The sequence below is a fragment of the Poeciliopsis prolifica genome, unplaced genomic scaffold (genome assembly GCF_027474105.1).
Source record: "Poeciliopsis prolifica strain line A6 unplaced genomic scaffold, Auburn_PproV2 SCAFFOLD005, whole genome shotgun sequence".
Classification (NCBI taxonomy): domain Eukaryota; kingdom Metazoa; phylum Chordata; class Actinopteri; order Cyprinodontiformes; family Poeciliidae; genus Poeciliopsis; species Poeciliopsis prolifica.
In genome coordinates, this window is record NW_026562380.1 from 12223399 (window position 1) to 12239297 (window position 15899).

A 15899-nucleotide genomic window follows, 5' to 3' on the forward strand; every position below is an offset into this window, starting at 1 on the left:
TTCCTTCTTCTATCTTCTGAGGGGTAAATCCCCACCCCCTCAAAATGCTCGTTATAAAATTAAGTGTAAAATTTAAACAACACTTTAGTTTTACAAAACTGCTAACTGTTGCTTTACCATACTGAAAATCTAAAAAAAAGTACATAAAATATTTTTTTCCTCATCTTTATTGTGACAATATGCTATTTTCATTCACAGGCTTTCGAGCATCTCAACCCCACTGAATGGGGTTCAAGATGAGACTCCAAGCACAACTACAATTGCTAAACAAATAACTTTGTTGAGCAATTTCTGGAGAGAAAGAAAACATCTCCACTTTTCAGTATGAAAGGCAGGAAAAGAAACTTAGTACAGGAAATTCCATGTGCCTTCATGTGATGCCTCAATGAATTTGTGAGATCTGCTGAAACAAAATACACAAGACACATTCTGTTTAACTGAAGGTTCAAAGCTAAACGCCATATTCAAATCACTAGAGCTGCATTCAAATTACCAACTAATATTTCAATTGATAAAAGGTCAGAAAGGAACACAGACGGCAAAGGATGAGAAATATTTTTCATGATTTGAAAGAGTGGAAATTAGTCCTTCAAAACGTAATTGAACAATTCCATGTTGTATTAACTTCCTAACGGAAAGCTGCAAAAGACTTCTTTTGTAGATACTTGGAAGACAGCAGGGGAATTAAAAACCAGCCCATTGATAAAACTACAACTTACCGTTCAAGTCAAATCTTTTTGACTGAAATCCAATTACATCCTTTTCACCCCGGACTGCAAGCAGGATTTGTTCTTAAATCATATTTTAAACTTCTCCTCTCAGAATGTCGGAGCACCAGTGGTGTCACAAATGATTCAGGGATATATAACTGGGACATATAAAGCCTTCAAGCAGTTACAGCCATATTATTGTTATTAATCATAACTTCAATGTGCAGACATAAAATCACTTTGCTATGTAATACACGTCTCATTTTCACTTTATATTATTATTGTTTCTTATTGGTTGTCTTCTTTTCTGTAATTATATTTTTTGAAGCCTGGTAATTCTGTCCTTGTAGTTTTGTAATGTAATATAATGAAACCTATTGTGATAAAAAAAATACTACTAATAACGGAAGGAACACTGAATGCAGCGACATAATAAACCTAACACAACTAGCTAAATGAAAAGGACCGAAACAAGGGAAGATGAGTGTACCTAAAATTCTGAGTTGAGTGATGGATCCATGCAGACCGTAGAACATCCAGAGGGGCCTGGAGTTGTCGACACAAAGCGCCATTCCTGCACTGCTCCCATTATGGCTCATCAAAAGCTCCCCCTCTGTATTCACCACAAAGCTCAAAATATCCCCACTGTGGAGTTGTACAGCCACCCTGCACACGGCCCAGAATTCCTTGCGGTCGACCAGGGCCTCGGGGTTCGATGGGAGATCACTGGGCCTGAGAGTGGCCGGGTCGCAGGATGTCACGCCGTAAGAAAGAGACCCCGCCCGACTGACTCCGGCTTTTACCTTCACAAACATAATCTCCGAACAGTGCATTGGGCGGCTGGTGAACACCAGGGTCCTCTCGTCGCTGCGGTGATCTGGCCGAGCGACTGTGTGTTTATCGAGCGCAGTGACATGGAGACCATGAATAGTGTGAAACTGCAGATCAGTGTCCAAGTGGCCAGGCAGCAGCAAGCACTGCTGCGAGTTCTGGGAGTTCTGAGGAACATGGCAAGAGTTGGAGCTTAAAGGCTGGAGTTGTTCCTCTTCGTCCCCCTCATCATCCTCTTCCTCGAGCTGCATCTCTTGCTGCTGCAGGCTCAGGTCACACAGACTAATGGTGAGGCGAGGGTCATGACTGTTCCGCCGAGCTGAAGTCCGACGGGTGGCAGCATAGGAACGAGGACGCAGGCAGTCCAAAGGGACCATCTCGCTGTCTGTTCAAATACAAAACACACATAGACACAACGTTATGCAATCCCCTTCTCAGTGGTATAAAAAGCTTCATTTTATCATATCATAGTGTTTTTATGTGCTTTGAAATTTTACTTTGACAAGATCGTAATTTAATCTACATTTTGGTTGCAAGAAAAATAATTAGTCTTTGCAAAAGAAAAAGAAAATCAGTGATGTAATTTAATGCATGCTGCCAGTCAGTTTTATGGAGATTCTAAAAGAGTTTAGTTGTACATTCTCTGTACTCTGCTCATTCATCATCCCTGCTTTCGCAAGGAACACGCTGCTATCGAACCTCTGCATTTTATATCATATTCATATTTAGTAGAGATGATTAAAACCCACCCAGAAATACACATGCATCAGTGTTTACATGCTTAGAGACTCATCAGGACTTTAAGTGGTGGACCAACTGTAGCTGCAGGCTAATCGCTGCATGGTAAGAATGATAAAGAAATAAAAAAAGACGTAACAGGTTTATGTAACATTCAAAGAATAAAAGATTTCATTTTTCAGCAGATCTGTCCTGTCTGGGCCGCAGGGTCCTGTCGCTAAAATATATTCTCCATTCTCAAGCCTTCAGACAAGAGTCTTGCAAATGTATTCACACCCCTCAAAACGTGTTATCATTTTGGGTGAAATGTCAATGCATTCTATTTTGTGACAGAAAGGAAAAAAAGTAGGCCATGATTGTGAAGTACAAGAAAAATGTAGTATGGTTTATTTTTAAAAAAGCCACTGAAACGCCATCAGTCTGCTCTAGAAACAACACAGATTGAATTACACCTTAAATTTTGGGTCAGATGTGAAGTAGCATTAAAACCTGTATGTTGCTGGGATCTTCCAAGCTTTCTTTTTAAACGTTCCCCACTCAAAACCAGCTGATCCACTGAATCATGCATAGAACTACAGTCCTGAAGTGTCAATAAGCTGACCGAGCAGCAGTGCTTCATGAATTTCAGCAAAATTTTAAGACTTATTTTTGTTACACGTCTTAATGCTACAGCCAACGATTTTCTGACGGTTGAAAAGGAAAGGCATTCTAAAAACTGCATCTATGCTGCATGCAAATACTCATTCCTATGGTAATCTGGATCACTGTAAAATAGAAACCACATGGAAGCATCTGAGCCAAAAGAAAACAGAGACGGAACGTGCTTTCTACACACACGGCCAGTCCAAACAGAGCCACATAGTGGCAAGCTTAGAAACTCTGTGCCAATTTTACGACAAGCTAAAATTAGTCTTATTGGACATCCGAGGAGAGGAGAGAGGGGGAAGGGGGACGGTTGAGGGTGATTGACACGGTGGCGCTCAGCCTCGACCCGCTTTGGGCTTCCCCTATGCGGAGTGAAAGAAGAACAAGTGAAAGTCAAGAGGAGATAAGATGAAAAATAGCGTTGGGTGGACACTTGAGAGAAAGGGCACACCTCACCACAGCTCCTCTTTATCACCCCACAGACAGCAAATCTCCGGCCAACTCACTGATAAACTGCTGGAACTTAATTACTTCCTCTGTTAAGACCGAGCACAAGCAGCTATGAGGCTCTTATTATTAGCAGCCTTATCATCTTCAAGGCAAAGCTGGCCGTCGATGGAAGGCAAGAGATCATTTCTATTCTGGCACTGATGGTTTCCTACGGTTCACAGTTTCTGTGTTTTGTCAGAGCAGTGGCGTATTTACGTTGACGTATCAATCCGCTGCGTAGAGACATGGACAGCGAAATTAGACGCACACAAAAAAAGAGTGTCGAGAGCAAAGTGGATATGTACGACTTCCTCGCCCCTTTAATCTCAGTACAATATGCATTTAACACATTTTTCAAAAATAAAAATCCCCAGTATTTCAAAATAAATTAAAAAAAAAAATAAAGGATAGAGGGAAATTTTATTTTTCCCAACATTTGGAAATCAATTAAAGTTAATAATTGTTCAACTGACATGCATCTCCTTTAAAACAGAGGTGGTGAATTCCTGATTAATCAAAGGTTAAATAAAATACAAACCAAATGACAATAAACCAATAAAGTGTTTAGTATATCTGTGTGTCTTTGTGTGGAGAAGATGGATATTTTACATACATCTTATCCACACAATCACTGGTTGAAATCTATGACTCTTATGCAAGCAGTCCAGCCCGGAAACAATTTCTCAATTGTGCTTAACAAACAACACTTTTTTTTCGCCATTGACTTTCTCAATGGAAAGCCAGAGACCAACATGTACACGCAAACACACACACATGCACCCATGCAGGTGCGGACATGTTTTTTTTTTTGCTGTTAATTATCTCGGAAAATTAAGCAAAGTTCCCACGGAAAATTTACAGCAGATTCTCGGCACACACATTTAGAGCTTCAGGAATTGGCAATAGCCATTTTTTTTCTACTAAACATGATGGTAATTATATTCCACTTTGACATTTTTAAAGTTCATGTCCTTGAAGCATTTGAGTAACAACCCAGAATCACTCTTTTTTCTTTTAAACAATACTTATGTGATTAAGTGCTTGAAATTGCCCTGCTAACATTAAGTGGTCTTTAAACAGCTCCAGCCACTCATTCGCAAGAGAAAAAAATAAATAAATTAAATAGAGGAGCACATGCCAGACTGACACTGCAGGGCCGATGACTGCCCCTTTGGCAGTCATCACCTTTGTTGGAATAATAATAAAAAAAAACACAAAAGAAGTGTAACCAGACCCTTTGTAAACACTGTGGGGAAATGTCTTCATAGAAACTCCAGAAACAAGAACACAGACAAACATTTATCCACCTGCTATGGTTTCCCACCCCTAACAAACAAGTCCCAGGCTTCAGGACACAGGAACTCTTCAACTAATCTGGAAAAACCAGTTCCAGGAAAGTCAAAGTGGGAAGACAAATAAAATCTGGAAACCTGTTTTAACGTGAGCATGTGCCAAGAGCAACTGCTGCAGTTTAAAAGCACAATTTTAAGACCAAGCAGCCAAAACATTCGGTCCAAATCCATCCATCTCGAAGCATCGCAGAGACACAAGTATGTATGATAGCAGATACTAGTACTGCAGGAAGAGGTTTCTGATTAGGAGGCATTTGGGAGTTTTAATAGCGCTAAAGTCTTTATACAAGGTCAACTGGGATGACTGTCTGCATGAGCATGTTGCATGTGAGTTTGGGTATTGGTCCTAAGTATAGAAAAGAACAAGGGGGATGTCCAGAGATTGGCATGACTCAAAAGAGTGAAGTCATCTGACATGGGAGAGATTGTCCCAAATAACAGAAATGACTTGTGCTTGTAGAGAAATACAAAAAAGAGGATTAAGATGTTTGAAATCCAGAATAAAAACATACACACAACTGTTTGTTTAGTGGACCTAAATGACTAGGTAAGGCTGTTACACTTCATGAGATGACCAGAACAATTGAGATAGTATAGATGGAGTAATATTGTCAAGCTGGTATTTGGCCCCTCCTGTTTTCTAATTAATCATCAACAAGCGGAAAAATGAAAAAAAAAATTGCAGAAAGTGTTATTCCAATTTAACCTTGAACTGTTAAAGGTATGTAAAGATTGTAAATATCATTCCAAAGGCTTAACGTTTCTTCGCCTGAAAAGTGCAGAAATATTTGGATTCAATCAAGATATGAAGCACTCTTATCTGTGAATATACTTTCTTACAGCACAGAGAAACTCGTTCTGGGTGTGAAAAACACAGACAGTTATGATAAAAATCAGCAGCACCGCCCAATAATTTTCTTCCCATGAAGCCATTTTGTAACTACATTTCACAATCAAGCCAGTTAGTGTCATGTCTGTTCAGCAACCCACTGTTTACCAGCAAATTTAATCTTGTTACTTTTGGATTACACTGTAATAATAATTTCTTCCAAATAATTATTTCAAAAGTGATAAATTAGTGTTGCTTTTGTGCACCAAACATTGGGTATAACATGTAATTATATGTTGCCATTTTAAATCTTTGTCTTGATACTGCAAAACTGTAATATTTCCAATATCAGGTTTGTTAGATTTTCAAAGAAATACTTTTTGAGTGCCTCAACATGCTCTTTCACACAACCATGTTTGTTTTCAGCAGTTCTATGCCGAGTTGATGAAGTGTCAAATCTGATCTCAATTTAAAACACATTTCTCTAATTATTCAGATTTATCTCAACGTTCTGGTCGAAGTTATATCTTTGAAAACTTCACAGATGGACATATTTGCTCTCTAACATACATTCTCCTCTTTCACTCGGAGAGTTGTTCGTTCATCTGAAAGTGATTAGCCCGCTCTCCGAAGGGTTCCCCCTGACCGCTGCAACTCCCAGGATCCAAACCTGACAGGCTCCATTACCATTTCTATTTTGATTTCCTGCAAATCCGTTCGATTCCACAAGGGTCGATAAAATTCCAGCAAAGCCGCAACAGCTTGCCCGGCCGCTTTTATTTTCGTTCCGCAAATCAGCTGAATTCCAAGCCCTGAGATCACTGGAGACAGAAATCTCATAAATCCAAGGACTTATCATGTGTGCATGATTTTAGACATTTGGTCGGAGGACAGTCTTCCAATATCTTGCTCATTTCGGGTGTCTTTTATTTTGTCAACCGTCTTGGAGATTCTTTCTTTCTTTTATTTGGATCCCTATTGTTTACAGTTCCTTGCATTCAGCACAAATAACAAACAATATGTGAAGTATATGGAATACACAACAAATAAAAAAAAAAACATTAACTGCAACAATAAACACAGAATTTCAAAATAGAGGTCAGATCAAAACAAAATGAATTATAATATTATGAAAGCACTTTATTACTTTATTTTGAACAATTTGTAATTTCTGCACCATATTTCCTCAGGACCTCGACCACGCCTACCAGCAGTGATCAAATATCTAAACTTTCTTTACTTGATCTGTTGTAGTATCTTTAATAGCCATATTTAACTCTGGATGTTCCCTCCACCAATATTTATATCCTGTTATTATAGAATTTGCTTTTTTTGCACATTCAAAATGTGTTCATTATTACGCTCCCAATCAGTTACTTTACTCTGCAGTTCTTATATGTGAGTTTCTATTTGAATTTCTCACAAATAGAATAATGATTAGAGTCGACACATACATAACAGCTGCTCCATTTTATGAGCGAAAAGAAAAATTATTTGGAAACAATGAAAACAGCAATGGGCCTAAACAACATTCAATTTTATCCAGTTTAAAATGCTTCAGAAAACTGATTAAAAACGTTAGTTTGTTTAAAGTCAGCAGTCCTTTTACCAGTCGTGTTATGCAAAGAGGAGAAGGACATTATGTTTTAGTGAAATTTGAATGTGCCTTCCACCCGGGAGCAGCTGTGTTAGTCCATCTCTTTAGGTGTGTAAACATATGACCACACTACAGTGTTATTTGATCCTCTGGTGAGCTGCATATCTTAAGAAAGTATTTGTCTCTTGCCTGAATGTATCTAACCTCTTTATGCCCATCAACATGCAATGATTTGTGTGCATAAGCGTTACATACATATTACATTACAGATAAAGTGATGTACTTTTTAAACATAAAATCCATATCTTTGTGAATAAAAATAATAGTTTTAAATAGCAAATGACAAATGACACAGATAATATGCTGCAGTGTCTTAAAAGTGATCAGTTGAAGGCTGAAAATTACAATAACATTTCAAATATACTGCAGAAATGTTTCGTTGTTAATGTGGAAGAATGCGTTTGGGTCAGAGGAGAAAATATAACTTTTTGACCCACATGTGAAACATTTCTGGCATTAAAATAAAACTGTGCAACATCCCCAGAGCAAAACATGTTAGTGGCAGCATCCTGCTGTGGAAATCGTTTTTGTGGAGCAAAATCTGGTAGGATGGTCAGAAAATAAGGGGAGATAGATGAAGATAAATACTGGAACATTGTGGAATAAAATCTGTTGGAAGCTACAAAAGACTTGGATGGAGTTTAGTCAATGAAATAATTTATAATAAACTATAGGCATTAATTTAGAATCGCCTACTTAAAAGTTTACATTCAGATAAAACTAAGAATCATTTTTGTTGAGCAAAACAATATGAACAATATGTTCATATTGATATCTTCATTCAATCTGACTGAACCTCAGGTATTTTTCATAGAAGAACCTGGTGGAGACACAGTGCTTACGACGAGAGCTGGCTTCACAAAGTATTGACTCAGGAGATTATATTAAAAAAGATCCTTGCTGGGTGCCACATATTTCAGATGCATTAGGTGCAAAAGTTTATGAAAGACATGCAAAGAAAACCCTGTGCTGCTTTGTGTTTTTCTGTCACATAAGAACCCATTGAAATACATAGAAGTTTGTGGTTCCAACTTGCAATTAGTCATACAAAAATATGTGAGAAGATTTTACTTTCACTCCATCAAGATGAAACTAAAACCAAAACTATTTTGAAACCTAACAAAAGAACATAAAGACTTAAGGATCAAAGGTTACGTGTTTTAATTATATTTAACTATGAAATAAAGTTTGCTAACTGAAAGAAAGATAATTAGACCAGAGATGGTATGCAGCACTTGCTTGACAACTGGAAAAAGTGTCTTGAGCTTCAGTTATTGCATACGACATATTGGGTAAGACTTATGAAGTTAAGAATAAGATATATCTTTGCAGAAAAACATAGTAACCTCTAGCGTTATAATAGCCTAAATAGTGGTACATGGAAATCCCTTGTCCTCTTGACCTAAACCGATGTTACAAGCTGCAGAAATTTCCATAATAGGAAAATGTGGGACAGGGCAGAGCATATTCTTGACTGTAATCAGGTTTAATAGCAAGTCCCTTAAAACAGAATCATTCATGTGATTTATATGTGTTATCTTTAAACTCCGAGGAAAGGTTCAAGTAGAATAGGGAGCGAAACAAGAAGAATAGTAGAAGGCTGCAGTATGATGCATGATTTTAGCTTCTTTGTGCCAAAGGATTTCAGTGAAAGGAAATTACTAAATGTTTATAGTATGGAGACATTTAGCATATCCTTTTCTTCTCTCTCTCCTCACCCTCTCTCACCGTCCCGCTGTTTGCCTTTGGCTCCAAACACAGTTTTGATAAATGATTTTGCATATTGTGATTACCAAGGCAAATTTTTAGCATATTGTTTTTGGAGGATTTGGCTTCAGGCACCAGACTAGAAATCAGATGTACTAGTGCAGCCTCAATTTGCAGTAGTTCAGGGTAAGCAAACCCCTCTGGTCTATCGCATGGCTTCATTCATCAAAATTAACAAAAGAGTTTTGTTCACTTGCTTTATGAAGCCTCAATGAAATAGGTAAAAACTGCATCTACGTGGTGTAAATACACTAATTGTAATCAGAATTTGAGTATAACAGAGGTCAATTTGAACTTTTTCTCCTTCAACATTTTATTATAAGCTGCCTTCAGAACAACTAAGTGCTATAAACTCTATGTGGTCTGATCACAAATCCATTTCTATATTTAAAACCTTGAAATCCACAAATCAAACCCAGTGAGAGGTCACCTAATCTATGATGACAAGTGAAACAATAAGTGTTGTAGCAAGTGGCATGAGAGTGTGACACACTAAGAGAAAGGACAAAAATAAACACAAAGCCAGGAAACAAAAGCAGTCGTGTTCGAATAGCACTAAACACGTGCATAGCATTGAGTTTCTCTTCATTTCATCTGGACACCTAACAGGTATGCAACAAAAATAAACAGCATGAGCAAAAACAGTTTCAGTTTTCAGTTGAGTAAGATGAGATTCACACAATGACAGGTGTGCAAGAAAATATCAGAAAAAAAAAGAATGAAAACAATTTATTGGCAACATACCTCAACAAGCCCCATCATGTTGTGTGTTTCTTTGAAATAAGTGGGTCAGATTTGAATAACAATAACAAGGAACTGCACCGGTGTTTAAATGGTAGACTTGTCACAAGATTTGCTTGGCCTTGTTGTTTATTTCAATACGTTTTTTAGTAATACTTAGACTGCTTGCAGCGCAGAAAGTCAGTTCAAACTAATTGAGACAATGAAGCATTTTATTTTTGCTGACTAGATATAAAGTCTTGACATATCTCCAAGGGCTAATGAATTGCTGCTAACTTCAAATTTGTTTATTTATCCAAACATTTTATATCACAGCAAATAAGAGACTTACTGTTTGCATGTTTGTAGAACCACGAAAACAAGTTTATTTTTAATTGCAGTGTTTTTTCCCCCCCTCTGTTCTTCAGTAGTCTAGTAAAAACCAACCTCTTGTTACTTACCCTCTAAATCAGAGGTAATGACAATGGAGACTGAATGTGGCAGAACGCCGTTTCATCTTACAGTCCTTTAAATGAAGACTCGATCTCTAGACAATGACATTGTTTTTCTCTCATGTATGTAAAGATATACATATCACTAGGGAATGAAGTCGTGAATAATATGCCCAATCATTCATCAGTTCAAATGTTGGTTACCACAGAAACTGAATGCAGCCCAGAAGAGACATGTACAAGGTATCTTTTCAGCCAGGTTCTCCTGCTACTCTGACATGAAGAAATGTGACAGATGCCTTAAAAAGATTGTTTAATATTCAACATCTGAAGAAAATCTGTGTTTCATTGACATCCTTGAGAGCAGAAAATTTTTTTACTCAAATATGTATTATTTAACATAAATAAAATGAATTTTTTTTTATATTTTTCACTTGTATTTTCCATTTTATTTCTTGAAATGGAACATTTTAAGTGATTGGTATTACTAGATAAATAAGAACAATCAATGTGAAATTATTTCTGCCATTCGGGTCTGCGGTACATAATTTCTGGAAACAGCAAGAAACTTTATTAAATATTGTATTTATGCTTTGCCATTTTTCATTTTTTGTGTAATAATTTTTCTTTAATTTCCAGAAAAAAAAGAAAAAAAACCTGACCTGATATAAAAATACTAATGTGCACACCTATTATTCTATGTTGGCTGGCACCAGCATGCAGATCCAATGTCAATTTCACATATAATCTAATTAAGAATATGCTTTCTGGAAAAACATGCACTGGCAAGACAAATCCAAAAGTGGTAAATTTATTCAATGAGTTAAAAAAACAACAACTCAAAACCATTCAATGAAAATGTACATAGAAAGTATTACTTTTATCTCTTTGTCCCTCAGAATGATGATAAACAAGGATAGCATAAAGCAAGACATGTTACTGATGCTGATGCTCTACAGGTCCACTGCAAAGCAAATGTAGATGATTTATGTTGAAGCCCATCTCTTAATCACTTGGAAAGAACACGGCCTTGTGACACTCTGGCAGATATTTGGGATTTTTCTTTAATGACTACAGAGACAAGTTGCAGATGACTCTAGCAGACGCCGTCTTATGGATCACTACAGTTCTGTCAGTGATTAAATGACTCATCTACCTATGGTAAACAAAGCCCCAGTAGAGCATCTTGCATCCATCAGAAAATGTCGTCGAATTTCTGAACTTAGAAGAAATCCATCATACCTTTGAAAAACAAAGCATGCTGTGCAGCACGGTGCAGCGACCACTTTATTATGTATGAACTTTAAACAATTCAGCAATTACATGGCAAGTTTAAACTACACCGTAATTTTCAACAAGCCTCTCTCAGGTTTACAAATGAAAAAAAAAGAGAAAAAAAAATCCTTGTTGACTGCTGATTTAGAGAGGAATTGGCAGACTAGCTCAAAATCATAAGCAACTGAAGTTAAAAATCAACAGCGATCGTTACGACAGTGATGAGTGCAGTAATTGAGATACATTCCCTGAATGCGCAACTTGTCAAATTTTGAAGCAGACGGGTTTCCACTGCTGCCAGTTAAGTACAAGAAACAGAGTCTGTAGGTTTCACTCTGATCAGACAGTATCAGATTGAACAAACATTCCCTGATCCAATGAGTCTGCATGTTAGCTTTAGCATTCAAACAGTGGGGTTTAAATTTGGCATAGACAACATAAAAGCATGTGTCAATGATTCTGGGTGTGAGTGATGTTGTGCTTTGGTGGGTATATTCTAACTTTATTTCTTCAGTATTACAACTGATTATATCTATCTGTTCATGCTGTCCTTTAACTTCAATGTTTTTTGTTTCCAAAAAAAAAAAAAAACATGTTAAATGTAAGTACCATATGTGAATACTCAGATTATTTCACACTGACTTGCTTAAAATGACAAACACTTTATTGTACTCCAGATTAGTCTAGCAAAGCACTTTTGCAATGTGTAGGAATGCCTGATTTGCATTATGAATGTGCAGATAAATCTGCAGTGACAGCTGAATACCATCAAAAAATACAAACCTAAACCAAGAGGAATGTTTCCAATAATGTTTTGAATCTCTGCCATGAACATCCAACAGTTCAAAGAGCCAAAAATAGTGAGGTGTAGCTGATAAAGTGATCAGTGTCTAATTAAAGGACATAGATCAAGCTTTTTCCTCGCCTGCATACTGCAAACTTGAAACAGAAATAAGCTGTTTTTCAGTACTTTCTGGAAATAATTTTGTGGTAAGCTGAAATAGTTCAACCAGAAAAAGATAAAAACCAGAATAATTTAGGTCCAGAAAAAGTCCCGGAAAACATAGTAAACTGAGACATCTGAAAAAACCCAGTTGACAATGTATGCCTGCATAACAGCTCTGCAGTAAGAGTCTTTTTCATACACTTGAGGAAACCCTTTAAAAGCCCTTCTTAGGACTGATGTGTCCCAGCCGGGGAATTCTTCACAGCAGCAACTTCAAAAAGGGCACTTTAGTATGTATTGATAGTTGCGTGAGCACAGCGACTGCAGTGATGTAACAGATCTTCATGAAATTGCATGGGCAGCATTGTTGCTGTGGACAACCCAGAGGCTCAGTTTGATTTCAGCAGATTAATTTAGCTTCTTCTCTTATGCAACGCCATCTCAGCTTTCTTTCTCGTGGATCCTGGGGTCACCTTTGACTCCTGGCTTGGGTGGCTAGCTACTACATTGCTCTCCGTCAACAACAGTATAGAGGAAAAGAGCAGTGCACCTGAAAAGGTTTCAAGATCAGAATGAGACCTGGTTGCAGCAAAGCTATGATGGCATTGATGAATAACACAACTTGGTGTGTCATAATGAAAAACAGTTTAACCAGACAAACTACACAATCATAAAAATACTAACAGAAAATGACACTGCAAACTAATAGCTTACTGCTGCCAAATTGAAAAAAAATATTTCTTTAAATCAGAAATATTACTGAGACTGAAAGATGTCAGTCAATGAAACCATTTTTAGGGGATCTGCAAGAATGGCTCTCACACATTTCAGAAACCTAGAGTAAATTGATGTTTCTCCAATTCACCGTCACAGTTAGACTGAGACTTGATGACAAGATGACTGTCATCATGTCATCTTTAGTGGTAGTCACTAAGCGAACGCTTCCTCAAAGTGTCATCAATTTCAACAAAGCTCTTCCTGGGAGCTGCAGTTTTGTGCCGAACTTGGCCTCACAGAGGCACCGCTCCCCTCTCACTTCCCCACTCAGCTCCTTCAGACTAGCTGTAGCAGCAATTAGGGTTGCATTGAAATACTTTCAATGACTCCGTTTCAAAATCTGAACTGCATAAATTGCTCAAACCTATTAAATATTTCTACAGCCAGAAATTGTTTAGCATGCAGTTTTTGATTTATAATGCCTTCATTTTATTTCTGCAAGAACAAAAACAGCTTTTTAATGTGATTTTTTTTACGATCACCTTCAAATTAGAAAAACTCAAAAACTGCAATTTATGAACCTGGACTAGATAATTTTGTGTTCATAGCAGTTTTAAAAAATATAAGTCCATTTCTGATTTGTAAATGTTTACTTCATCTGTAAATCTGATGCACAAGCAACATCTGATGGATGACAATGCAGCTTTTGTTGGCGCAGTGGGGGTTTACTTTTGTTTCAAAAAAACATCTGACGGAACGCTGAAAAAGACTATTGTTTTGCGCAAGTTGTGCAAAAAGGAGTAAAGCTATTCAGGCCTAAAATAGCATCTCAACACAAAACATATTGCAGCAAGCACAGATGTACCCAATGCTGAGGTAAGCATTCACAGTCAACATTTGTAAAGAAGTTTGTTTTATATAGTTACATGGATAATGAGGAGTTCTTGAAACTCTTGAAATCAGTGTATATTAGCATTTTGCATCCATCTAGTGGTTGAATAACCTGAATAACATATTAAACAATATTTGAAGTTGAGCTCGTGTCTATTTATTCAATTATATATTTTGCATCATCTTACCTTGTCCTCTATCTGTACCGTTTTGTGCCTATTGCACATATGAAATGTTGACATTTCAATGTTGCTCCATCAAAAAAAGCATAATTTTCTTTGATATATTCCTGGTAAAGAAATTAAACATCTACATGTCGTCTTCAGAAAGGAAACTTGTAAAGTGTTTCACAGTTGTCTGCGTTTCTTTGTGACAAGTAGAGCCATCATGACTGAAGTTGTTGTTGGGTCTGAACACTCTCAAACTGAAAATGCACTTTAAGGCTACATTAACCATTATACGTACACTGAAACTGTGTGGGAAACAATTGTCGTTCTGTGCTAATCTGGCAGAGTACTCTCATAAAATTCCCCCCCCTGGAGCAGAGGAAGACTCTTGGAGATAAGTATACTTTTCTGCCTGAGCAGAATTGCTGGAAGCTGGTTTAATAGACTTAAACCTCTTAAAAAACATTAAACCACTTACTCAGCAGTACATATAGCCAAAATCAACAGGCTTGTCTCACCTTTTTTTTTTTTTTTTACTGTCTTGCACATTTATCTTAAAAGCCAAATCAAGGTCACACAGTCAAGTCATTCTGCGCTCTCCTGCCTTTTTCACATCTCCACGCTCCATTAGGAACTAAAGAAAAAGTAACAAACTGCCAGAGATCTACAATTTCTACCTTGGCCGCTTGTCTGATAATGAGCCAACAACAGGTGAAATTTGGCTGAGTCTATCCGCTGTTGCAGCTTACATTTCAGACTCTAGTGCAAGCATCATTAGGAATCATAAAGCAATCTGTTGTTAAGTGAAAATACGTGCTGGTTTGCAAAACCCGACTTTGACATGTCCACCAGTATTTCAGAATAAGTGTTTGCTGAACAGGAGGCAACTCCAAGGACAGCTCTTTGAGATACAAAAGTGGCGCGTCGTGACGCTCTTAGAATATAAAGAAAAGCTGATAGCAAATTGATCTTTAAACTGAGGAGCTAAGCTTCTCAGCTTATCCCATCATTGTGCAGATAAAGACGTTTAATGTGGGAAAATCAGTATCGAAACAACAGGACTTTAGCAGATGGCCTCATTCACAGGCAGGCTGGATAAAGTATATTCTCGAGAAACTTCTGACTGAACTGTAAAAATGGAAAAAAAAAAATCTCAAGTAATAGCTAAGGGTGTAATTAGGTTTAGAGGCACAAAAGCCTATAATTAGACCATCTGAGCGTTAATGGGATCGACATAAACGAAGGTTTTAAAATCATGCAATACTATAACATCTCATTTGTGAGCTTAATGTACACCTGTAGTGTAGGGGTGCACATGAATGTGTACATGTCAATCTAAGCAAGGGGTCTACAACTCCAATGCCAAAGAGCTGATCTCTTGTATGTTTCTCGTATTTGACTTGTTCAAATACGAGACATTTTATCATCTCGACTAAAATACTTAAAACTACCGGAAGCTGAATTGAATTGGTAAACACTAAACAGAAATGATTTAAAACCCAGTTTAAGTTGCTTTGGCTCCTACAGAGTGCTCTTCAACTCTCTTCTTCCTAATTCCCACGAACCCAATATCACCTCAGGTTGTAAGAAGGAAGTACACCCCTAATTATGGCACACCATTTGGTTACAAGACAAATCTTTTATTTAAACGCATGGTAATCACTAAGAGTGAGACATTCCAGCAGTCTGACTTTGTTCCAAAAGCCATGGCAT

The 15899-nt window shown here is 37.3% G+C and overlaps 1 protein-coding gene across 1 annotated transcript in view; it reads right to left on the reverse strand.

Annotated features, from left to right (window-relative positions):
• The window catches only part of neurl1ab (neuralized E3 ubiquitin protein ligase 1Ab), a 34560-nt gene that overhangs the window by 8092 nt on the left and 10569 nt on the right, over positions 1–15899 (reverse strand). Inside the window, exon 5 of the mRNA XM_055030328.1 lies at positions 1201–1926. Coding sequence (XP_054886303.1) covers positions 1201–1926 — 726 coding nt within the window. The remainder of the gene's footprint in view (positions 1–1200; positions 1927–15899) is intronic.